We start from the raw sequence: 27,344 nt of genomic DNA, 5'->3' as shown, positions 1-27,344 counted from the left end.
ATGTACTGAATACTAGAAACTTAAGTTTAACCCCTTTCTGCCACTGGACGTACTATTCCGTCCATGTGGGGTGGGCCCTACTTCCCAAGGACGGAATAGTACGTCCAGCGCGATCGGCCGCTCTCACGGGGGGAGCGCGGCCGATCGCGGCCGGGTGTCAGCTGCCTATCGCAGCTGACATCCGGCACTATGTGCCAGGAGCGGTCACGGACCGATCAAACATGATCAAACATGATCGCGATGTGCCGGTGGTACAGGGAAGCGTAGCGCAGGGAGGGGGCTCCCTGCGGGCTTCCCGGAGACCCCCGCAGCAAGGCGATGTGATCGCGTTGCTGCGAGGGTCTCCCTACCTCCCTCCCTGCTCCAGGCCCGGATCCAAGATGGCCGCGGCATCCGGGTCCTGCAGGGAGGGAGGTGGCTTACCAAGTGCCTGCTCAGAGCAGGCGCTTGGTAAGCCTGCAGCGCTGTAAGTCAGATCGGTGATCTGACAGAGTGCTGTGCAAACTGTCAGATCACCAATCTGTGATGTCCCCCCCGGGACAAAGTAAAAAAGTTAAAAAAAAATTCCAAATGTGTAAAGAAAAAGAAAAATAAAAAAATTCCTAAATAATGAAAAAAAAATATTATTCCCATAAATACATTTCTTTATCTAAATAAAAACAAACAAACAATAAAAGTACACATATTTAGTATCGCCACGTCCGTAACGACCCAACCTATAAAACTGTCCAACTAGCCCACTAGTTAACCCCTTCAGTAAACACCGTAAGAAAAAAAAAAAAAACGAGGCAAAAACAACGCTTTATTATCATACCGCCGAACAAAAAGTGGAATAACATGCGATCAAAAAGACAGATATAAATAACCATGGTACTGCTGAAAGCGTCATCTTGTCCCGCAATAAAACGAGCTACCATCCAGCATCATCAGCAAAAAATAAAAAAGTTATAGTTCTCAAAATAATTATTTTTTCGATAAAATAGTTTTTATCGTATAAAAGCACCAAAACATAAAAAAATGATATATATGAGGTATCGCTGTAATCGTACTGACCCGAAGAATAAAACTGCTTTATCAATTTTACCAAACGCGGAACGGTATAAACGCCTCCCCCAAAAGAAATTCATGAATAGCTGGTTTTTGGTCATTCTGCCTCACAAAAATCGGAATAAAAAGCGATCAAAAAATGTCACATGCCCGAAAATGTTACCAATGAAAATGTCAACTCGTCCTGCAAAAAACAAGACCTCACATGACTCTGTGGACCAAAATATGGAAAAATTATAGCTCTCAAAATGTGGGAACGCAAAAAATATTTTTTGCAATAAAAAGCGTCTTTTAGTGTGTGACGGCTGCCAATCATAAAAATCCACTATAAAAAACGATATAAAAGTAAATCAAACCCCCCTGCATCACCCCCTTAGTTAGGGAAAAATTAAAAAATTGTATTTATTTCCATTTTCCCATTAGGGCTAGGGTTAGGGTTAGTGTTAGGAGTCGAGTTTCCTCTGCTGCACAGGGGGAATCTCGATCCGTCTCCACTGCGGTCTCCCATTCTTCTCCAGCCGCAGTGGAGTCTGCTCAGCAGGGACGTCGATCCCAGCGTCTCGCTCAGTCTGACTCTGTGCGAAGAGTTACTGCTGCTTTTCCTGCTTCTGCCATTGAAGCCAGTGCTGGGCAGCGGCGAGTGGACGTTTCTGGATCTAAGTCCTGCTTTTCTCTGTCTGAGCATGCCCAGGGCAGGATCTCCCGTTGGAGATCGAGGGTCACATGCTCAGGTACTGCAGCACATCCCATTGGTCCTTTTGGCAGGTCCTGAAAGGGCAAAACTTCTGTAGCTGTTTCCTGTGCTGCAGCTATATAAACTGCGCATGACCGCACGGCCATGCGCTAGTATTGTCTTGTAAATATGTGTGTGTGTTGTGAGTGAAAGTCGCTCTTTAAATAACCCTCCCTATTGAATGTCTGTTTGCGGAAGGTGTATGTTTGCTATCTAGTGCCCGACTTATCCAACAGCACGAAACACACATTACAGCTACCAGTTGCTGTGTCCGCCAGTACGGCGCTGTGCGCTTGCTCTGCGCTTTCCTGACCCAAGCCTGGGTAATTAGTGGCGTCCGTCAGTGCGGCACCGCACGCACTCTTGTGCCTTAATATTATTATTTATGTTCCTCTGACACACCCAGTTGCGGTGTTGTGCCAGCAAGTGTCTAATCGGACTTCAATCCTGTGTAGGGGTTGAGTCCGCTGACTTCTTGCTCGCGCTTTATGTGCGGTACTGCGGTCCTGTGATGCAACAGGATCGCTTCCTTCACGCAGGGTGAAGTTAACCCATGTGTGTATACTTAGTACCGCCATATAGTCCGTCTTACTAGCAGCAGGGTCTTTTACCTGCACGGTGGACCTCGGACTGCGAACGCACCTAATACCATAACATCTGATTCTTGGTGCGTTCCGCCAGTCCTTAACAGTTAGGGCTAGGGTTAGGGCTAGGGTTAGGGCTAGGGTTAGGGCTAGGGTTAGGGTTAGGGTTAGGACTATGGTTAGGGTTAGGGTTGGGGCTAGGGTTAGGGTTAGGGTTGGGGCTAGGGTTAGGGTTGGGGCTAGGGTTAGGGTTAGGGTTGGGGCTAGGGTTAAGGCTACAGTTAGGGTTGGGGCTAAAGTTAGGGTTAGGGTTGGGGCTAAAGTAAGGGTTAGGGTTTCGATTACATTTTCGGTTGGGAATAGGGTTGGGATTAGGGTTAGGGGTGTGTCTGGGTTAGAGGTGTGGTTAGGGTTACTGTTGGGATTAAGGTTAGGGGTGTGTTTGGACTAGGGTTTCAGTTATAATTGGGAGGTTTCCACTGTTTAGGCACATCAGGGGCTCTCCAAACGCGACATGGCATCCGATCTCAATTCCAGCCAATTCTGCGTTGAAAAAGTAAAACAGTGCTCCTTCCCTTCCAAGCTCTCCCGTGTGCCCAAACAGGGGTTTACCCCAACATATGGGGTATCAGCGTACTCAGGACAAATTGGCCAACAACTTTTGGGGTCCAATTTCTCCTGTTACCCTTGGGAAAATACAAAACTGGGGGCTAAAAAATAATTTTTGTGGGAAAAAAAAAAGATTTATTTATTTTCACGGCTCTGCGCTATAAACTGTAGTGAAACACTTGGGTGTTCAAAGTTCTCACAACATATCTAGATAAGTTCCTTGCGGGGTCTAGTTTCCAATATGGGGTCACTTGTGGGGGGTTTCTACTGTTTAGGTACATTAGGGGCTCTGCAATGTGATGCCTGCAGACCATTCCATCTAAGTCTGCATTCCAAATGGCACTCCTTCCCTTCCGAGCCCTCCCATGCGCCCAAACGGTGGTTCCCCCCACATATGTGGTATCAGCGTACTCAGGACAAATTGGACAACAACTTTTGGGGTCCAATTTCTCCTGTTACCCTTGTGAAAATAAAAACTTGGGGGCTACAATATCTTTTTTGTGGAAAAAAAAAGATTTTTTATTTTCATGACTCTGCATTCTAAACTTCTGTGAAGCACTTGGGCATTCAAAGTTCTCACCACACATCTAGATAAGTTCCTTGGGGGGTCTAGTTTCCAAAATGGGGTCACTTGTGGGGGGTTTCTACTGTTTAGGTACATATGGGGCTCTGCAAACGCAATGTGACGCCTGCAGACCAATCCATCTAAGTCTGCATTCAAAATTATGCTCCTTCCCTTCCGAGCTCTGCCATGCGCTCAAAAGGTGGTTCCCCCCCACATATCGGGTATCAGCGTACTCAGGACAAATTGGACAATAATATTTAGGGTCCAATTTCTCCTGTTACCCTTGGAAAAATACAAAACTGGGGGCTAAAGAATAATTTTTGTGGAAAAAAAATATTTTTTATTTGCGCGGCTCTGCGTTATAAACTGTAGTGAAACACTTGGGGGTTCAAAGCTCTCACATCACATCTAGATGAGTTCCTTAGGGGGTCTACTTTCCAAACTGGTGTCACTTTTGTGCCCATAAATTTGGTTCCCCCCCACATATGGGGTATCAGCGCACTCAGGACAAATTGGACAACAACTTTTGGGGTACAATTTCTCCTGTTGCCCTCGGGAAAATTCAAAACTGGGGGCTAAAAAATAATTTTTGTGGGAATAAATTTTTGTTTTATTTTTACGGCTCTGCATTATAAACTTCTGTGAAGCCCTTGGTGGGTCAAAGTGCTCACCACACATCTAGATAAGTTCCTTAGGGGGTCTACTTTCCAAAATGGTGTCACTTGTGGGGGGTTTCAATGTTTAGGCACATCAGTGGCTCTCCAAACGCAACATGGTGTCCCATCTCTATTCCTGTCAATTTTGCATTGAAAAGTCAAACGGCGCTCCTTCCCTTCCGAGCTCTCCCATGCGCACAAACTGTGATTTACTCCCACATATGGGGTATCAGCGTACTCAGGACAAATTGTACAACAACTTTTGGGGTCCAATTTCTTCTCTTACCCTTGGAAAAATAAAAATTGGGGGGCGAAAATATAATTTTTGTGAAAAAACGATTTTTTATTTTTACGGTTCTGCATTATAAACTTCTGTGAAGCACTTGGTGGGTCAAAGTGCTCACCACACCTCTAGATAAGTTCCTTAGGGGGTCTACTTTCCAAAATGGTGTCACTTGTGTGGGGGTTTCAATGTTTAGGCACATCAGTGGCTCTACAAACGCAACATGGCATCCCATCTCAATTCCAGTCAATTTTGCATTGAAAAGTCAAATGGCGCTCCTTCGCTTCCGAGCTCTGTCATGCGCCCAAACAGTGGTTTACCCCCACATGTAAGGTATCAGCGTACTCAGGACAAATTGTACAACAATGTTTGGGGTCCATTTTCTCCTGTTATCCTTGGTAAAATAAAACAAATTGGAGCTGAAGTAAATTTTTTGTCAAAAAAAGTTAAATGTTCATTTTTATTTAAACATTCCAAAAATTCCTGTGAAACACCTGAAGGGTTAATAAACTTCTTGAATGTGGTTTTGAGCACCTTGAGGGGTGCAGTTTTTAGAATGGTTTCACACTTGGGTATTTTCTATCATATAGACCCCTCAAAATGACTTCAAATGAGATGGGGTCCCTAAAAAAAATGGTGTTGTAAAAATGAGAAATTGCTGGTCAACTTTTAACCCTTATAACTCCCTAACAAAAAAAATTTTGGTTCCAAAATTGTGCTGATGTAAAGTAGACATGTGGGAAATGTTACTTATTAAGTATATTGTGTGACATATCTCTGTGATTTAATTGCATAAAAATTCAAAGTTGGAAAATTGCAAAATTTTCAAAATTTTCGCCAAATTTCAAGTTTTTTCACAAAAAAATGCAGGTAATATCAAAGAAATTTTACCACTATCATAAAGTACAATATGTCACGAGAAAACTTTGTCAGAATCACCAGGATCCGTTGAAGCGTTCCAGAGTTATAACCTCATAAAGGGACAGTGGTCAGAATTGTAAAAATTGGCCCGGTCCATAACGTGCAAACCGCCTTTGGGGGTAAAGGGGTTAAGCAAAACCAAAAATATAGGCTAGCACACCTATTAGTATACTGTAAGTGTAATAAGCAAGTGCACCACTCACACTTATTAATAGACAAATATAACTTAATACGAGTAATAATAATACGAGTAATGCATAGAAATTCTCCAGTAATTAAAGACTTCATGGAGAGCTAGTCATACTGTAGCAGACCTGAATCATCAATGTACTACATGAACAGGCATGTATTCAAATTAATGACCACCATTCAATACTACTTTGCTATTGCTATTTAAATTGTGAGCCCCATTGGGGACAGCAATGATAATATGTGCAATGTGTGTAAAGTTCTGCGGAATATGTTAGCGCTATATAAAAATAAAGATTATCAAGATTATTATTACTTTGCTAGTATTTGTTGTATGCATTGAAAAAACAAGCAAAACTTGAAATTATACTCTAACAATATAGGATAGCTCTACACAAAATCTTGTTTTACTTTATGTATAATATGCAATGGTCAGTCTGACCCTGAATGACAGTTGGATCTTTTTTCTTCAAGGTATTACTTGGAATTATCGACATACTCTATCTCGCTTCCTGGTTGCCGACACATATGTGCCACAGATAAACTTCTGCCCAAGTGTTGCCCTGGGTTCTGGGGACCTGACTGTACAGGTAAGAGTTTGAAGTTTTAAAATCTATAACAAATTCTCAACTACCGAACATTTGTCTTAGGTATAAATATATTGTAAGTGCTTGGTGGATTCCATTTCCACTTATTCATTGTGTACATTGTAAAACTTTTAATTAGAATCTTGAAAGTTTTTTGTAAAGCAATAAACACTTAATAGATGATTGTGTGACCAACAGCATGACCATCTCACTACCATGCACATAGCTCTCAACCGTCCCAAATAGAGTGGGACATTCCTGATTTGAAGATGTCCTGCTGTCCCGAAAAGGTCAAGGCCCAACTTTCACCCTATGTTTGCGATGTCTCCTCACCTTGCCATGCAAGCTTTACCGTGTGTGTTATTGAGGAGTTCATTGCTCAGCAGTTCCTCCTCTTCTCTGACATCCGTCTTCTGAGTCCTGCACATATTTGCTTTCTTTTATTTAAGTAGCAAAAATTTAATTAAGTGTCAAAAAATAAATCCATTGATCCAAATGGTCCCGGATGCAGTGGGAAAGTCTCTCATTTGGGTTTATGCCCCACTGTCCTGGGGGTTTGCTGAACGTCCTTCACTGCCCCCTCTGACATCTACTCCTGCCAGGGTAGAAAGAAATGGTAGATGGGTGTGTCTAGGGGTGCAGTTAAGAGCATGGCTAAAATTTTGAAAGCTGCAAGAAACACTAGCGTCTTCCAAAAGCTTAATATTTCTAATTCACCCAATTAAGGACTATTTTGCTCATTTGTTGGTTAATTGTCAACCTGTTTACACTGGCCAATTAGCAGTAAATGAGTGATCCCAGGACCTTTATGTTATAGGAAGTTTACAACACAAAGAAGTTTTACTTAAAACATGACATTCGTGATTACAAACATGAAAAAACACAATGAAGGAAAATGTAAGCTACGGTAATTAGTGCAGAAATGCTGCAAAACAAATCTGTAACATCAAAAACTCCCCAAATGCTCAACGTGGGATCTTACCCTAAGGACTCGTTTGCACGACCCTATTCTCGGTCTGACTACTGTCAGTAAAAAAAAAAACAGTACTCAGGCCAATGTTATTCAATGGAGCTGTAAAGATGAGCAATTTTTTTTCGCTGACAGAATCTGAGTGTGAAAAAAAATCACATCATACATTAGTTTCATCCGTAACTCTTATGAGACTTAGGCCTTCAAGTCTATAGGTGTGCAAATATAATGGGATGCCGCACAAAGCCACAGTATAGAATCTGTTTATTATAGATATATTGCAATTTTGTAACATAGGAAACTGTAAATGGTCTTGTAAATGATTAATAGCTGGTACTGTAAAAGAAAAAAAAAAAAAGAAAAAACCCCAAACAGATTGCACATGGATGACAAGTGAGAAAATAGTGTCCAAGTTTTCTGGGAAAAATTTTGAATGAACCATGCAGTATATAAAGAAATATCCATGCAATTTATTCACCCACCTATTAGACATTTATGGCATAATGTATTCCATAAATATCAACCATATTCCTTTAATGCTCTGTCTAGTTAAAGGGAACCTGTCACCCCCAAAATCGAAGGTGAGCTAAGCCCACCGGCATCAGGGGCTTTATCTACAGCATTCTGTATTGCTGTAGATAAGCCCCCGATGTATCCTGAAAGATGAGAAAAAGGGGTTAGATTATACTCACCCAGGGGGCGGTCCCGTTGTGGTCCGGTCTGATGGGCGTCGCGGTCCGGGGCCTCCCATCTTCTTACGATGACGTCCTCTTCTTGTCTTCACGCTACGGCTCCAGCGCAGGCATACTTTGTCTGCCCTGTTGAGGGCAGAGCAAAGTACTGCAGTGTGCAGGCGCTGGGCCTCTCTGACATTTCCCAGCGCCTGCGCACTGCAGTACTTTGCTCTGCCCTCAACAGGGCAGACAAAGTATGCCTGCTCTGGAGCTGCAGCGTGAAGACAAGAGGAAGACGTCAGTGTAAGAAGATGGGAGGCCCCGGACTGGACCGTGACACCCATCGGATCGGACCGCCCGCTCAGGTGAGTATAATCTAACCTCTTTTTCTCATCTTTCAGGATACATCAGGGGCTTATCTATGGCATTCCAGAATGCTGTAGATAAGCCCCTGATGCTGGTGGGCTTAGCTCACTTTCGATTTTGGGGGTGACAGGTTCCCTTTAAAGGGGAATTTTACAACCAACTGTCATGCAATAAGTGCATGGGAACATGGGAGTGAAGAAAAACGAGCAATAACTAGCCAATTTTGCCCTGGTGACACACAACATCTTTTAGACGCTGATGGATCTGCTGAGTTTTTCAAACAAAAGACACATCAGAGAAAAAAATCACACAGCACTCGGACCATGCTAGTGCTGTCTGATTTTTACACACTGATCGCATTTGAAAAGCTGGCAATTCATATGCAGGTACAGTAAAATCACACTGACAGGTTAGAATAGAATAGATAGAATAGATATATAAACATAGAATACATATGTATATATATATATATATGTCAATGACACACAAATATGTACAGTAACGGTTACTTTTTTTAACCAAGAATAGGGGGACAATTATGGAATCACTCAATTCTGAGGAAAAAATTATGGAATCACCCTGTAAATTTTCATACGCAAAACTAACACCTGCATCAAATTAGATCTGATTGTTAACGTGCATCTAAAAGGGAGTGATCACACCTTAGAGAGCTGTTGCACCAAGTGGACAGACATGAATCATGGCTCCAACAAGCGAGATGTCAATTGAAACAAAGGAGAGGATTATCAAACTCTTATGTTGGTTGTTCACAGTCAGCTGTGTCTAAAATCTGCACCAAATACAAACAAGATGGGAAGGTTGTTAAAGGCAAACATACTGGTAGACCAAGGAAGACATCAAAGCATCAAGACCATAAACTTACAGCAATATGTCTCCAAAACAGGAAATGCACAACAAAACAGATGAGGAACGAATGGGTGGATACTGGAGTCAACATCTGTGACCGAGCTGTAAGAAACCGCCTAAAGGAAATGGGATTTACATACAGAAAAGCTAAACGAAAGCCATCATTAACACCTAAACAGAAAAAAACAAGGTTACAATGGGCTAAGGAAAAGCAATCGTGGACTGTGGATGACTGGATGAAAGTCATATTCAGTGATGAATCGTGAATCCCATCAATTGAAAGGATGTTTGGGGATGATGAAATCATTTTTCAAGATGATAATGCATCCTGCCATAGAGCAAAAACTGTGAAAACATTCCTTGAAAAAAGACACATAAGGTCAATGTCATAGCCTGCAAATAGTCCGGATCTCAATCCAATTGAAAATCTTTGGTGGAAGTTGAAGAAAATGGTCCATGACAAGAATCAGAGAAAGTTGGAGCCAGATTGATGAAGAGTACTGTTTACACTCATTAAGTCCATGCCTCAGAGACCGCAAGCTGTAATAAACGCGAGAGGTGGTGCAACAAAATACTAGTGATGTTTTTAGTGTTTTTTTGTTTGTTTGTTTTTCTTGATTCCATAATTTTTTCCTCAGAATTGAGTGATTCCATAATTTTTTCCCCTATGCTTGGTTAAAAAAGTAACCATTTCTGACTACCACATTTCTTGTTCTTGATTTCTTTTAGTGTTTCTTAAAGCCAGAAAGTTGCCATTTGCAATGACTTTAGTTTTGTGCCATGTCTGTGATCTGCTTTTTTTCTACAAAATTAAACAACTGAATGAACATCCTCCAAGGCCGGTGACTCCATCATTTTTGCCAGGGGTTGTAGCTGCATTCACACTTTGGAGCCATGTTGTTGTTTTCTTTTACTTTGTTTTGTTGTGATTTACTAAAATTGTGGCAAAAAAATAGTGATTTCAAGAAAAAAATGCACCACAATTTGTGAGCACATCCTAACTTGAGAAACTGAAAAATACATGCAATTATCTAATAAATAATTTTTTTTTATTACACACTCTGCAGCAATCAGCAGAGAAATTGGCACAAAAAAATTATTTTGGATTTTAGAGTTGGTTAAAAATCATATTTCTTTTTCGATAACTCTATTTAACCGCACTAGACTATGTACTTTTCATTTGCATAATTGGCATAAAGTATATCAAAAGTTAATATTCACTTGACGGGTCATCCGAGCTGCATCTTCTAAGGTTTGGGTTCATGCTCCCTTTCCTTTTCCTAAACTTCCTGTACTTAAAATTGAAAGCCTGTTTGTTAGAATAGCATTTGCACATGGTTTCTGTTGTCATCTCTTTGAGGAAAAATAGCATGTCTGCTTATCTTAAAAGTCAGCTCCTTCCTCAGGCAGACAGTGGCTGCCTGCATAGCTCTAAGGTGATGACAAAGTAGTTTTATCTGAGTTTTCTAATAAATCATTCCAATTAGTTTCCTGTTGAAACAAACACACATGAAAGTAGGTCAAAAACTGCTGTTATCTTAGCAGAATTGTGGTAGAGCTTGTGACCGTTGACAGATACACACGCTATGTATTCTCTAAAGATGGCTAAACACATTAGATAGCAGTCAGCTATTAGATAGCAGTTAGCAGACATTTATCTATACCAACTCTCCCATTGACAGAAAAACTTGGGCTGAATTCTCTGGCTTATCTTTGCGCCAAGCAAAAGGATCAAATGTTAGAATTCCAACCACCTGTTCCTTTTGTCCCCTGTCATAATCTGTCAGGGAAGAGTCAGTTGGCCCCCATACACTTTAGATGGTGTGTCAATCTCACCTAAATCATCTAAATGTTACTTAATGTGCATGGGATACTTCACTGTTGCAAACTAGTCAAAGTATGCAAAGGATGTAGAACAGTGCAACAACTTTATGGAATAGGTTATAGCCAGCCATAAATACTAGATACTCTTAGACTGGCTTCACACATCTTGATATTTCAAGTACCGGAAAAATCAGTACAGAAGATATTCGTGTCCATGTGTCTAATACTTGTGGTATACGTGTGGCAACCGTGTGTCACATCGGCAACACATGCACTGGCGCCAGGGAAGCAGCGGTACAGTTACTGCAGTTCAGCTCAGTGAATTCACCGCAGATCACTGTGAGAACCCACGCCAGTTTTTTTAATTAATTAATTTATTCATTGCAAGCGGTGTCTGATGAATACCCCCTGCTCTCACTGTTATTAGTGGCAGCAGGTGTAGGCTGATGAGAATAATAGTCCAATCAGCCGCCACCTGCTCTCACTGTTATCACTTGAATATAACTCTCCTCATTCTCCTCTGCTCGCGCTGATCGTCGGCAGAGCTGGGGAGAATGATGGCAGCTGTCTTCAGCACTCAAAGTCGGGGAACAGCGCTAACTGTACCGCTGCATCCCTGGTGCCGGTGCTTGTCACACTGATGACACACGGGTGTCATCCATGTGTCATAAGTATGCACATGTGCGGGACATTTTGCGGCCCATGCTGTTGTTCAAAAATGGCCATGTCAATGCATTTTGTGTTATGATCTGGTGGCCTAGGAGCAGCATGTGACGTACTCTGGAGAAGGTGGTACCTGTACTGACCGCAGACCCTGAACTTAGCACCGCAACTAGAAGTAGCCGTGGGATGTACCTAACACTCCCTAGACACCTCGACACAGCCTAAGGACTAACTTACCCTAAAGATAGAAATGGGAAAACTATCTTATCTTGCCTCAGAGAAAATCCCCAAAGGATAGACAGCCCCCCACAAATATTGACTGTGAGAGGAGAGGGAAATGCCCTACGCAGACTGAAATCAGGATTTAGCAAAGGAGGTCTTTCTAGCTAAAAAGAAAGAATAGGACAGAGAACTATGCGGTCAGTATTAAAACACTAGAAAATATCCACCACAGAAAATACAAAACTCCACATCTGACTAAAGACATGGAGGTAAACACAAGCCTACGCGAAACGCGCGTCAGGGGGGTTGATTTGGTACCTCGGCACTTTACTTTTTTCCACCATGGGTAAGACAACTTTTTATTAGACTCACTTAGACTGCTCTATTTTCCTTTTGTGTGCTGGTCACCATGACAAATACTAGGGCACACGTTTATATGTAGGCATTCAGTGATCTCCATACACACGCTGATATACTTACTGGGTGCTATATAATCATTATTGAGCAGTATACATTTTGTACCTGGGTGTGAATACATATATATTTATTGTTGTGCTGAGGCTTTACTTGTTTTCCAACTAGGTGTCTTTTGTCCTTTTTTCATTCATATTGTTGTACGTCTTTTGTATTTTTCAATAAAGTTTACTTACTTTTTATCATATTTGTGTATGGAACTCCATTTCTCTCTGTGTTTACATATGTTTTGGGAGTATACACCTACTAGTCCTTTAAATATATGGGTATATACATCTAGTCAATTCGACTGTAATTGGTCATTATATGGGACCCATGTTCTTTTCTGTGAGTTTATATATATCACTAAAGACATGGAGGGTATATCTGCATCTCCAGAGATACAGCTTGGCTGCAAAAAATCCTTACACAGACAAAGCTGGACAAGACAAAACATGAAAATGCACAGAACTATAAGGCCCACAGCATCTGGACAGCAAAAACAAAGCCAGAACTTATCTTTGTTGAAAAGAACAGCAAAACAGGAGAGACCAGTCAGGGATGTGAATCCTCCAAAAACAATGGACAACTGGCACTGACTAAAGGATCAAGCAAGACTAAATTCCTCAGTCCAAATTGCAATAAGTGGACACACCTGATAAATGCTGGGATCCAAAGACAGCAGCACTACCAGTCATAACCACCGGAGGGAGCCCAAGAGCAGAATTCACAATAATTTTGCCCACAGACACACGGTCCGTGGAAACACACTGACAATACCGTGTGTGTCTCCAGTACGTGTGAAAACTGTCACCACATGTACTGGACACACTGATTTTTGAAAGAGGTCTTAGGCTGTATCTCTGGCTGTTTTGTTGTCTATTGCAAGGAAAAATACAACAGGAGTGAAATGAACTGAAAGGCCCCAAATCATCAAGATGGGCGATTTTCTTGCGGGTCTTGATGAAGGGGCGTGTTTGAGTCAGAAGCTCCTGATTCACTAAGATGCATGTACCTGTCAATGAATTAGGAACGTCTGACAAGTGATGTGCCGCACCCCAAAACTTACTACACTTAGTGACTGGAGAAAGATTTCTGGCTTATGGAATGCCACAGCTCATCATGTGGTGTCGCACCCCATTTTCATACCAGATCTACCGATTTGGTAGGGAATGGGAGAAACTGGTGTAAAAATTCCAAAAGATGCAAATTTGTTTGAGCAACTGCTAGTTACGAAAACATTTTGCAATTCTTCAAAGTAATTTACACTAGAATTTCTGTCAAATTGCTTTGATGAATTGGGGCCATAGTGTTCTTCTGATCTTCTCATGTAACAATGCTCTGCTCCCCAGCCCCCTGACTTCATAATTTATTAGCGGACATTCACTTCTGCTTCAGTGACAGTTCAGGAAAACAGCACTCACACCGCTGACCTAAACTGTGCAAGCTTCTGATTCATCTATTTGAGGCTGCCTTCCCTCTGCAATATCAAAGGTTGTGGTTTGAGAAAAGTGGCCATGATTAGGAGCAACCATGCTCCAACAATCTTGGCCAGTCTGAGTACAGTGCTTATAAGCTCAATAGTAAAGAGCTTGGAAGACGTCCACATGTTCTTCCACCGTTTCTAGTCTGCAGTAGTCTTGAGAGTTTGGAAGGAAATCTGAGAAAATTAGATAATTAGAAATGATGATTTAGGTTTATGCAATCGTTTGTGGGCTATACAGCCTACGAGTTGAAATATCAAAAAGCTCCAAACACCCAAATCTGCATACATTGAGATAGCTGTACTTTAATGGATTTATATTATTCAATGTTAAATAAGCTGATGTATCGTAATTTATTCACAGAATGTCCAGGAGGAGCATCTTCCCCATGTAGTAATCGAGGAACATGTTCTGATGGTCTGGAGGGTAATGGTATCTGCTCCTGTCAGGTATGCCAGCAATTTAGTTCTGTTCACTTAACATCCTCTTCATGATATTTTAGGATCATTCACAATAGTCTAGAATTAACTTTTCCGAACAGTTTGACTCCCCCGTTTTTTAAACCTTCATATTCAACCTTTTTGCCCACCTTCTCACAATCAGAACCTAAAATTTACAATAACCCTGCAATGACTTAAATAGTAACTGTCGTTTTACATTTTTATTTCATAAATCAATAGTACACGTAAAAAAGTAACTTTGAAATAAATCTTATCAGAAAAAAAATAACATTTTTCTCTGCTAAAATTGATCAGTCATTATCAAAATGTCAGTGCTGAGGTAAAACTGTATTCAGTGAAGACAGACTTTCCCATTACTGAGATAGGAGATGGCAGCTGCTGCTGATGAGATTCTATGTAGGAGGGAGGAGCTAGAGGATCCTCATATCTACATAGAATCTCATCAGCAGCAGCCGCCATCTCCTGTCGCAGTAATGGGAAAGTCTGTCTTCACTGAACACAGGTTTTACCTCAGAATTGACATTTTTGATAATGACTAATAAATTGTGGCAGAGAAAAAAGCAGATTTTTCTGATCAGATATAATATAAAGTTGCATATTTTCATGGGTACTATTGATTTGCGAAATTAATCCCTCACATATTGTCCGCATCACCTTTTCCCTGGCAGTCTCTTTGTTTAGCAGTTTGTCACATATGTATTAATGTTTAGGCCAAGTGCACACATTGAGTATTTGGTCAGTATTTTCCTTCCTAGTTGTAAGCCAAAATCAGGAATGGAACAATCAGAGGAAAAGTGTAATAAAAACACGTCACCACTTCCGTATTTATCACCCACTCCTGGTTTTGGCTTACAGATACTGAGGTAAAATACTGACCAAATACTGAACGTATGACCGTGGCCTAAGTGTACTTGTTTTTTACTTTTATGCTACAAACTTTTTTCACATGTACAGTGTGCAGGAATTAATCCTGCAATTTCACCACTATCAGCGCATGCCACGAACCTGTAGCCCTATGTTGTGAATTCTGTGGCAGAGCTCCCTCCTGTGGTCACAAGTGGTACTTCGGCTGATTCTCTCTGTGAGCTTCCGTTGATGGAGGAAAGTGGTACTGCGGCTTCTGAGTTTCCTTCCTCGGGTGATGTGGTGAAGTCGTTAGGTGCTGCCCTATTTAACTCCACCTAGTGCTTTGATCCTGGCCTCCAGTCAATGTTCTAGTATTGGACCTGTTTCCTCCTGGATCGTTCCTGTGGCCTGCTGCTCTGCATAGCTAAGTTCCGCTTTGCTATTTGTTTGCTGTTTTTTTCTGTCCAGCTTGTCTTTTTGTTTTTTCCTGCTTGCTGGAAGCTCTGGGACGCAGAGGGTGTACCTCCGTGCCGTTAGTTCGGTACGGAAGGTCTTTTTGCCCCCTTTGCGTGGTTTTTGTAGGGTTTTGTGTTGACCGCAAAGTTACCTTTCCTATCCTCGCTCTGTTCAGAAAGTCGGGCCTCATTTTGCTAAATCTATTTCATCTCTACGTTTGTCTTTTCATCTTAACTCACAGTCATTATATGTGGGGGCTGCCTTTTCCTTTGGGGTATTTCTCTGAGGCAAGGTAGGCTTATTTTCTATCTTCAGGCTAGCTAGTTTCTCAGGCTGTGCCGAGTTGCATAGGGAGCGTTAGGCGCAATCCACGGCTGCCTCTAGTGTGGTTGGAGAGGATTAGGGATTGCGGTCAGCAGAGTTCCCACGTCTCAGAGCTCGTTCAATGTTTTTGGGTTATTGTCAGGTCACTGTATGTGCTCTGACCTCTATGTCCATTGTGGTACTGAATTACCTTATCATAACAGCCCTAGCCCACAATCACATTTGCTATCTAAAAATGTAATTGATCCTTTATAGTTGAGGTGTCTGAAATCAGCTACTATAAGAATCCTAAATGTAAATGCGAGTTTTCCCAGTTTTCCCCATGGTGTCAATGAAGGAAAACTGAAAAATTATATAATTCCTATTGAAATCAATTGATGGCGGTCAACTCAGTCTTCAGATGTTTCGAGCCACAAGTATGGCAACAGTAGTCATTTGCAATGAAAGAAGAGTTCTCCATTGGAAATCCCCTGTTATCATTCTTTTTACATATTTGTATCAAACCGTAATGTTTCATAATTCAGTTGACGCACTAAGTAACTCCATATGTGTATTGCTGACCAGCTTATTGAAAGCGTTTGTCCACATTATCTTTATTTTACAGAAGATACAGGGGGCATGATGTTGTGGCAATTACTATTATATACGGTAGGTATGACAGGTTCTTCTCCTGCCCTTGTTGGTGTAGTCTCCTCACAGACTGCAAAGCTCTCCTGTTCTTCAAAATGGCTGCTGGCGGAAGAGCATGTGAGCAAACCTGTCCATCAGCCTCCTCCAATTGAAAAACACTATATATGGGGAGGCTGTTTTCCAACTATAGAAGGCTGATGGACATGTCTGGCCATACACTCCTCCACCAGCAGCCATTTTATGGACAGAACTTTGCAGTCTGTGATGAAAGCTGTAATAACAAGAGCAGGAGGAGAACCAACCTGTAGCACTTAAATATAAGTAAATGTCACAAAATCATGTCCACAACACATTTGTTAAAATAAAGTGGACAACCCCTTTAAACCTGCGCCAGGCGCAGTAGGCCTGAAAGGCATAGCTCACACATTTTTGTTTCGGCCTCCTTTCCATGGCAGCAGGGGATCCCGCCCCTCCCGGTACCTTCCTAATTTTAGGTGCTGCTTGAAACCTCTCCACTCAGTTTTACCACCGTCCTTGTGGAGAGCAGATGTGACCTCTGTGGTCTCTCAGGCTCATTGCGCCTGAGGGTTGTCACTTTTGAAGGTTCATGCTTTCTAGGGTATTTTTCATCATAATTGTTTATTTTTCTTGTTTTATGAATGAATAATGCAAAGTTTGTGGACATTTTGTACAAATAAGTAGCGTTTTCTTAGAAATGGCCTCTAAGGCACATTGCGCCCGAACACAAAGTAATAATGTCTGATATTATATGATAATATGATCTGCCAACCTTGAATTTCTCTCTACCAATGTGTCACTTCTGCTGCGCTTTTAACTCCTGAATCTGAGTGAACTTGACTCCAGTAGCATCTAAGTACCTTACAATTAAGTTTTTTTTACTTCATTTTAGTGTTTAGTGATAGTTATGTTCTGAAAACTGGAGGCTATTTTGGTGTGGTTGTGAAATTTGGGTACTTTTTGCTTTATTTGGTTTATGGTTAGTAAATTAACTTTTTTTAAACTTGATTTTGTGTACTCTTTTTTAATACATCCCTATGAAGGTCACTGATTACGTTTAGAGCCCTAAAATTGTGATAACTAGATATTATAGGCAAAAACACGAAAAGAGAAAAAACTGCACCTGAAAAAACTCCAGTTGGGTGCAACGCTTCATAGGTACAAACCAGTCCTTATAACATAAAAAATAAGGAAGCAACACACCATTCCGTTTGTGCAAAAAGACTGTTTTAATGGCCCATTAGTGTGACGTTTTGGCTCTGTGTGTGAGCCTTTTTCAAGCAAATAATCTTTTTTTTTAATTGATTTTGCATACTCTCCTTTAATACATCCCTATGAAGGTCATTGATTACTTTTAGAGCCCTAAAATTGAGATAACTAGATATTATAGGTGATTTTCTATCATGTGCCTGTCAGGCGCAATGCGCCCAAACGCTTGTGCGCCAGAGATGTATGAAACCTGCTCCAACTCATACATTGCTTATAAATGTGGTCTCCAAGTTCCAATTGTGGGGGCTGTATGGGGACTGCCCATTGCAAACTTCTGCTGACTATTTCTAGTTTATGTTTAGGATGGATTTGGTGGAGCAGCCTGTGAGAAATGTGCTGATAACAACATGTATGGTGCTGACTGTCGATCCGGTAGGTTCAAAATGTATTCATTCCTGTGAAACAAAAAGTTAAAGATGTATACTTATATCATTACAACCATGGTAGCAAAATAGTAAAATATTTTCACAAATAGTATTATGCAATGAAAATCTTAAAGAAATTCCATTTTATCAGTATTTGGACTCCCTCACACTAGCATTTAATAGCATTTAATAAAATCGCTCCAATATTGATCCAGACATGAATGCCATGGAAGTGTCATGTGAGTGTCATGGAAGTACAATGCTATTTTTCTCACATAGCATATGCAATGTGTTTTTTTGTCTACAACTATTATTCTACAATAATTTACAGAACCAGTTACAGTGTTCTATGCTACACAATGGTAATGTATCAGTAAATGTGGGACGGAAAACAGCTGGTCCATGTGCCGTCCGTTTTTTTTCTCACATCCATTGACTTTTATTGGCGAATCTCATCCGACATACGCAGTCAACTGCAGCATGCTGCAATTTTTTTCCTCAGTCCGATTACAGCAGGGTAAAAAATCATAGATGAGCACTGACTCATTGAATAACATTGGTGAGAGTGCAATGCGATTTTTTTTTTTTCTATCATTGCACTCGCCAAGTTTATACGCAAATAGGAACGAGGCCTAGGGTCTTATACTCATCAGCGTAAACAAAAATTGTTATGATGTTGTTCCTGAAAATTAAGACGAGTGTCATGCAAGTGTAATGTGAGCACAATGCGATTTTTCTCACCTAGCATCTGTAAGAGATCCATATGACATGCGTATGCAATCCAGTCAATGCATTTTTAACATCAGCTTTTAAATGCAGTAATTCTCTGTAATTCTAAGCAGCCAGCTGTGAGCTGATACTAATTAACAAGGGGGACCCCCCAAAAAATGACATTGGGTCCCCCTAGAATTAATAACCAGCATTTCAAGCTAGCTTACTAACTGATAAAACAATCGTATATACAGAGATAGATAGATAGATAAAAAAGAAAACAAAGTAGCACTCCGTGAAGGGCAAGATATCTGAAAACATTGGAAATATTAAATCTAAGCTGTATTGTTACTCAATAACATGTACTTACAAAAAATGAAGGTTCGCATGATTTGGCCAACTCATGTGTGCCCATCAACCATGTCAAGGTGACACTTCTCTGATGGGTCCTCTCCTATTGGATATACCACTTTCATATCCTACTGAGCATGCCACTCTTGGGCTAAAATGTCTACAATTAAATGAATAAAAATGTCTCTCTCAGGCTATAAGCCTACAACTTAAAGGGGCAAGAAGAACTGATTAAAATCACAAATAGGTTAATGGGAGGAGTGCAGAGTCAGACAAGGGGCAGTCAAAATCTCCAATAGTAAACTATAGTAAAAAATCTGACCAGCACCTCCTTAGTGTGAACAGGTGCAAGCTGCAATGATATGATATGCATGATATAAAAAAAGAAAACACTGCAGCACTCTGTGGGGGCCAAGATATATGAAAATACACATGGGCACACATAAATTAGCCAATTCATTTTTTTTTTAATAATGGAGAGGCGGCAATAAGACGCCCCCATTACAAACCCCATAGTCACATTGTATGAAAACACAGACACCCAGAAAAAAGTCCTTTAATTGAAAGACACACACTCCTTTAATAATCTTAATTAAACCATACTTATGACCTCGCCTATTCCTCCAATGCCTTCATCATCTGCAAAAGAGATAAAAAAACAACAATATTCCTCACCTTTCCGCAGAGATGCTGCTAATCCATTTGTCCCATGACGGGTCTAGCTCTTCTACATCTAGATGGCAGGCTGCATGTTTGGATGATGCGAACAGCAGCCTATCATCTAGTAGACATTGAGCACCATGTGCTCAGTGTCTGCCTGTAAACTGCTATTCCCTGTCTGAGGGCACCGCGAGCGTGAGAAAGTTCTCCAGCTCGCGATGCTGTCAGACAGGTCCTGCGAGTTCATAGTCAATGAACGCACTTCACCTTTCTGACATCAATGTGAACGCCGTTCTGGTTGTGAACTCGCAGAACCTGACGGCATCGCAAGCAGGAGTACTTCCTCATGCTCGCGGTGCCCTCAGACAGGGAATTCTCATTGTGATCTGCTGTAAAGTCACAGATCTTGAACTGCGGTGACCTCATCACTGACTTTTTCCCACGGTGCTGAGGCCAGGGTAGTTCAGCCCTGCTGGGAACGCAGCCTCAGTGACTGGAGGTAACTACGATAACGTCACCGCTAGTCATTGAGGCTGCGCTCGCAGCAGCTCATTCACCAGTAGTTCTCAGCCTGGACGGTCGCATCTTGGCATCGTCCTGGTTGAAAGCTATTAATCCCCCAGGCATGGATTACAGCATGGGACAGAATGACCAACAGGTGAGAGATATTGTTTTTTTATTTTAATTTTATTACAAGAGACCGACGGCTTCAGTGGAAATAGGCGTTAGGTGAGTATAACTGTGTTTGTTATTTTATAAATAAAATGGAAAACTGTGTTTAGTCTTATTTCTAATAAAGACTTTATTCTGGCTGTGTTTTTATTTACAATGTAACTATAGGATTAGTAATGGATAGGTGTCTTATAGATGCTTTTCCATTACTAAGCCATGGGCTTGATGTCACCTGACAATACAAAGATGATATCAACCCCACAAATATGAACCCCACTTGCCACCACTGCAGGGCAAGTGGGAAGAGCCAGGCAAAGCAGCAAAATTGGCGCATCTAAAAGATGTACTTTTTCTGGGTGGGTGTTATTTTTAGGCTGGGGGGGTCAATATCCATGGCCCCTTACCAGCCTGATCTTTAGCAAAGCTGGTTGTCAAAAATGGGGTGGACTGTTTTTTTAAATTATTTATTTAACCTCTTTCTGACCTCGGACGTGATAGTACGTCCGAAGTCAGATCCCCTGCTTTGATGCGGGCTCCAGCTGTGAGCCCGCATCAAAGCCGGGATATGTCAGCTGTTTTGAACAGTTGACATGTGCCCGCAATAGCAACAGGTGGAATCGCGATCCACCCGCCGCTATTAACTAGTTAAATGTCGCTGTCAAAAAACGCTGACAGCTGCATTTAACTAACACTTATGGCCATCCGGCCGGAAAAGCGCTCATCGCTGACCCCCGCCACGTGATCGGGGGTCAGCAATGCATCGGCATGACAACCAGAGGTCTCCTTGAGACCTCTATGGTTGTTGATGTCGGCTTGCTGTGAGTGCCACCCTGTGGTCTGCGCTCATAGCAAGCCTGTAATTCAGCTACATACAGTAAGAGCAATCTCATGATCACTCCTATGTAGCTGATCCGATCGGGTTGTAGCAGCTTCTAGCCTCCGATTGAGGCTAATGAAGCATGGCAAAAGTAAAAAAAAGTTTAAAAAAATATGAAAAAAGTAAAAAAAAATATAAAAAGTTTAAATCATCTCCCTTTCGCCCCATTCAAAATAAAACAATTAAAAAAATCAAACATACACATATTTCGTATCACCGCTTTCAGAATCGCCCGATCTATCAATAAAAAAAAGGATTAACCTGATCGCTAAATGGCGTAGCGAGAAAAAAATTAAAAACGCCCGAATTACTTTTTTTTGGCCGCTGCAACATTGCATTACAATGCAATAACAGGCGATCAAAAGAATATATCTGCACCAAAATGGTATCTCTAAAAATGTCAGCTCGGCATGCAAAAAATTAGCCCTCACCCAACCCGAGATCATGAAAAATGGAGACACTACGGGTATCAGAAAATGGCACCATTTATTTTTTTTTTGCAAAGTTTGGAAAAAATTTTTCACCACTTAGAAAAAAAAGAACCTAGACATATTCAGTGTCTATGAACTCATAATGACCTGGAGAATCATAATGGCAGGTTAGTTTTAGCATTTAGTGAACCTAGCAAAAAAGCCAAACAAAAAACAAGTGTGGGATTGCACTTTTTTTGCAATTTCACCGCACTTGGATTTTTTTCCCATTTTCTAGTACAGGACATGGTAAAACCAATAATGTCATTCAAAAGTACAGCTTGTCCCGCAAAAAATAAGCTCTCACATGGCCATATTGACAGAAAAATTAAAAAGTTATGGCTCTGGGAAGGAGGGGAGCAAAAAATGAACACGGAAAAACAGAAAATCCCAAGGTCATGAAGGGGTAAATAATTAAAAATACGGCATGGGGACCCTTCTATTCTTGATAACTAGCCTTGCTAAAGGTTGCAGCCCCCAGCTGTGAGTTTTGCCTGGTTGGTTATCAAAAATGCAGGGGAACTTACGCAGGTTTTTTTTAAAGGGACACTGTCACCTGAATTTGGAGGGAACAATCTTCAGCCATGGAGGCGGGGTTTTGTGGTTTTTGATTCACCCTTTCCTTACCCGCTGGCTGCATGCTGGCTGCAATATTGGATTGAAGTTCATTCTCTGTCCTCCATAGTACATGCCTGCACAGTGCAATCTTGCCTTGCGCAGGCGTGTACTATGGAGGACAGAGAATGAACTTCAATCCAATATTGCAGCCAGCATGCAGCCAGCGGGTAAGGAAAGGGTGAATCAAAAACCACAAAACCCCGCCTCCATGGCTGAAGATTGTTCCCTCCAAATCCAGGTGACAGTGTCCCTTTAAATTACTTATTTACAGCGCAAGAGCTGCTATGAATATTCCCATCCGCTGCTCCTGCTCTTACTGTTATTAGCCGCAGCAGGTGTCGGCTGAAGGGAGCAGTAGTTCCATCACCTGACACCAGTGGCCGGAAGTAAATGTTGTACCTCCGATCACAGCTGAGTAGTGATGAGCGAATATACTCGTTACTCAAGATTTCTTGAGCATGCTCGGGGGTCCTCCGAGTATTTTTTAGTGCTTGGAGATTTAGTTTTCCTCACCTCAGCTGAATGATTTACATCTGTTAGCCAGCATAAGTACATGTGGGGATTCCCTAGCAACCAGGCAACCCCCACATGTACTTATGCTGGCTAACAGATGTAAATCAATCAGCTGCGGCAAGAAAAACTAAATCTCTGAGCACTAAAAAAATACTCTGAGGACCCCCGAGCATGCTCGAGAAATCTCGAGTAACGAGTATATTCACTCATCACTACAGCTGAAAGCTCACGCTGTATTTTGACAGTATGGGAATCGCAGCTCCCTAACTGGCGGGGATGATTTCACTGCCGATCAGAAGCACTACGCCAGTGTTTCCCACGCTGTCACACAGCGTGGGAAACACTGGCTTTTGTGCTGTGTATGATTGACTATATTTGATTATTAAATCAACGATTAAATCTGCAAATATTGCAAATTTGGCAATCGTGAGCCGAACTGAGTATTGAAATGTTCACTCATCTCTAGTTCTGTCATGTACAATTGCCAAACTTGTAGATTACACTAGGTGGAAGCAGATAATAACATGTCTTCAAATTCAGAATTATCACAAAAATTGGGACATCCACTTAAATTTTTCTTCAAAATTACAAAATTTAGAAACCGCAATCCTGGATCAATTCTTCCTTGTTTAATTAAATGCAAAAGATTGCTTTGTAGCAAAGTAAAGGAGCCAAAGGATAAGAAGCCTGGTGTAAGTGTGCAAATATCACAGACCCAGGGTATTTATTCAAGGACTGTGCCGTACTACAGCTTTTCATCTTTGCCATTTCTAGTGTCGAAAATTTGCGCATACCTGTCACTGGAGAGCCAGAGATTCACTTGTTAAGCTCTAATTACGGAATAACTTGATTTAGCAATCATGTATTCTAAAGACATATAGTAGTAGAACAGCTATAAACTATCTTAACTGAGTCCTAATATTAAACTGATGCATCATTGACCACTGATGACCACTGAATTTCCACATATGACCACTAGATCATTATATATTTACATCGGTCATTGGTGGTGGAAAATAAACCACTACACAATAGGAAAACTAAAATGAGCAACTGACCCAAGGATGGGTCTGTAGTTTAGTAAGTGACCGAATGGTGAATATGGGATCACTCCGTACTTCTGAATATAATACTTAATTTAAAGAATACTAGTCAGTTCTCATGAGAAGTCTGTTACCATAAAACCTTGCATTAAAGGGTTTGTCCAGCACCAATCACTTCCGCTTTGGTACCGTGAACCTATACATTTGAGCAGCACAATAGCTCCTGATCTTGTACACGTCCTACTAGGTATCTGTAGATCAAGATCATGGATGCTGCTCTTCTCCACATGCTGGAATCATTGGAAAAGGAATTTAAATATAGAATTCTTGGGAATCTTCTCTTAAAACCCTACATTGTGGCATACCTCTGTTATTTATCCTGGAAATAAAATAATAAATCAACAGCTGTATGTTGCCATTTCCCTGCTTCAGATTTAAGCTTTCAAAAATATTATTTATTGATGAATTATTTTACTTGTTACATGCAGAAACCATCGTCATCATCATCATCATCATCACAACATGGTGGATTAAAGGAGAGAACTGACGCAAACAAACTAGAGAGGCCATACAGTACACTATTATCAAACTCTAACAATTAACACAGCGCCACAGCATCTGCCCAAGATGGTCCCAAGGGCATAACCCTGCAGCTGTTGTATACTCCAACATCATTGCTGACAGTGTTGCGGTACTGTATGTGGGGACACACCCTATTAACAAAGAAAATGACAGTATTCAATTCTATTCTTCAATAATTAGGAGGAACAGTACAATGTAAAGCTCCAAAAAGAGATGCCCTGGAATATTTATTTTATGGAAAAAGCTAGGATTTTTATAAAACAGATATATCAAGAGATTTTTTAACAAAATCCTACATAAGCCAATGACACTATATATTCTAAGTCCATGTAAAAACAGGGTTAAATATTTGCAATAAATAATTTTATTTGGTAATGTAGGGTGTTACTTATACAAATGTGTGTATCTGACTAGTGATGAGCGAGTATGCTTGTTACTCGAGTTTCTCCGAGCACACTCGAGTGGTCTCCGAGTATTTCGGCATGCTCGGAGATTATGTTTGTGTTGCCGCATCTTCATGATTTGCAGCTGCTAGACAGCCTGAATACATGTGGGGATTCCCTAACAAACAGGCATTTCTCACATGTATTCAAGCTGTCTAGCAACCGCAAATCATGCAGCTGCGTGGACAAACTAAATCTCCGAGCACACACAAATATTCGGAGACCACCTGAGCGTGCTTGCAGAAACTCGAGTAACGAGCACACTCACTCACTAGATCTGACATTGCTATTGGCTAGTGTCTGTACTCTGTATAATACCTCTTTCATCTCCACAGCCTGCTCTTGTGTACATGGGATCTGCAACAATGGCATTGATGGGGATGGTATATGTTTGTGCTTGTCCGGCTATGGTGGTCCTAAGTGTGATGAACGTAAGTAAAGTAGAACGGGGCACTGGGTAGGGAAGGGCTGGCATTTTATAGAGCAGAGGAATAGATTTTAGCTTCTTGTAATGTCATTGATGTAGACTATCTCACACCCTAAAAGTAATATTTCTGATTACTGGGTGTAAATGACAAGTAAGTTGCTGCTATCTAGAAAGAGTTGTAATATATTCATTTTATCATCTCAGCTTTGCCAGAATGTGCAGCATTAACCTGCAAGGAAAATATGCGATGCGTGAGGTCACATACAGGAGCAATGGAGTGTAAATGCTTACCAAATTTTCAAGAGAAAGGCTCACTCTGTGAACGTAAGACTTACTGAATGAACATGACATGAAATTAATGTAATTATGTAAATATTAATACTGCTCATTGCCAGACTAAAAAATTTTACCAAGTGGGGGTTGTTCAAAATGAAGAACATTTTTCTAGCAGTGATTTTATCAAATTCATCATGTGGTTAAAATGACACGGAAACATGATTGTCCCTATCAGTCACATTACACCAATCTACTATATAATTGTCTAAGGATCACTTCCGTCTGTCTGTCTTTCTGTCTGTCACAGATATTCATTGGTCGCGGCCTCTGTCTACCATGGAAATCCAAGTCGCTGATTGGTCGTGGCAAAACAACCACGACCAATCAGCGACAGGCACAGTCTGACGGAAAAATCGCTGCTCCTTCCTCCGCGCAGTCAGTGCCCGCTCCATACTCCCCTTCAGTCAGCGCTCACACAGGGTTAATGGCATCGTTGACCGCGGTGTATCGCACTCGGTTAACGCTGCTATTAACCCTGTGTGACCAACTTTTTACTATTCATGCTGCCTATGCAGCATGAATAGTAAAAAGATCTAATGTTAAAAATAATAAAAAAATATAAAAAATAGTTACATACTCACCCTCCGTTGGCCCCCGGATCGAAGCGGTTACCGACGCTCCTCGTGACGCCCCGGTGACCGCTCAATGCATTGCGGCCTTGCGAGATTATTACATGCGGTCTCGCGAGACCGCTACGTCATCATCTCGCGAGACCGCAATGCACTCTTCAGACCGGAGCACACGAGGAGCATCGGTCACCGCTTCGATCCGGGGGCCAACGGAGGGTGAGTATGTAACTATTTTTTATCTTAATTCTTTTTTTTAACAGGGATATGGTGCCCACATTGCTATATACTGCATGGGTTGTGCAATATATTATGTGGGCTGGGCAATATACTACGTGGCTATGCAATATACTGCGTGGGCTGTGCTATATACTACGTGGGCTGTGCAATATACGCTGTGCAATGTACTGCGTGGGCTGTGCAATATATTACATGGGCTGTGCTATATACTACGTGGCTGTGCTATATACTATGTGGGCTGAGCAATATACTACGTGGGCTGTGCTTTATACTACGTGGGCTGTGCAATATACGCTGTGCAATGTACTGCGCGGGCTGTGCAATGTACTGCGCGAGCAGTGCAATGTACTGTGCGGGCTGTGAAATGTACTGCACGGGCTGTGCAATATAGTACGCGGGCTGTGCAATGTACTACGCGGGCTGTGCAATGTACTACGCGGGCTGTGCAATGTACTATGTGGGCTGTGCAATATACTGCGTGGGCTGTGCTATACACTATGTGGCCTGTGTTATACACTACGTGGCCTGTGTTATACACTATGTGGCCTGTGTTATACATTACGTGGCCTGTGTTATACACTGCGTGCGTGGTACTGCGCGGGCTGTGCAATATACTACGTGGGCTGTGCAATATACTACGTGGCTTGGCAATATACTACGTGGCAGGGCAATATACTAAGTGCCGGGGCAATATACTACGTGACTGGCCAATATACTACGTGACTGGGCAGTATACTACGTGACTGGGCAGTATACTACGTGACTGGGC

The 27,344-nt window shown here is 41.5% G+C and overlaps 1 protein-coding gene across 1 annotated transcript in view; it reads left to right on the top strand.

The window, feature by feature from the left end:
- The window catches only part of STAB2 (stabilin 2), a 243,987-nt gene that overhangs the window by 22,619 nt on the left and 194,024 nt on the right, over positions 1 to 27,344 (top strand). The window contains exons 3-7 of the mRNA XM_069764255.1: positions 6,062 to 6,177; positions 14,061 to 14,146; positions 18,004 to 18,073; positions 25,342 to 25,437; positions 25,638 to 25,757. Of these exons, the coding sequence (XP_069620356.1) occupies positions 6,062 to 6,177; positions 14,061 to 14,146; positions 18,004 to 18,073; positions 25,342 to 25,437; positions 25,638 to 25,757 (488 nt within the window). The remainder of the gene's footprint in view (positions 1 to 6,061; positions 6,178 to 14,060; positions 14,147 to 18,003; positions 18,074 to 25,341; positions 25,438 to 25,637; positions 25,758 to 27,344) is intronic.

This window comes from Ranitomeya imitator, chromosome 4, assembly GCF_032444005.1.
Source record: "Ranitomeya imitator isolate aRanImi1 chromosome 4, aRanImi1.pri, whole genome shotgun sequence".
Taxonomy (NCBI): domain Eukaryota; kingdom Metazoa; phylum Chordata; class Amphibia; order Anura; family Dendrobatidae; genus Ranitomeya; species Ranitomeya imitator.
This window is presented reverse-complemented; position numbering and strand designations above follow the sequence as displayed.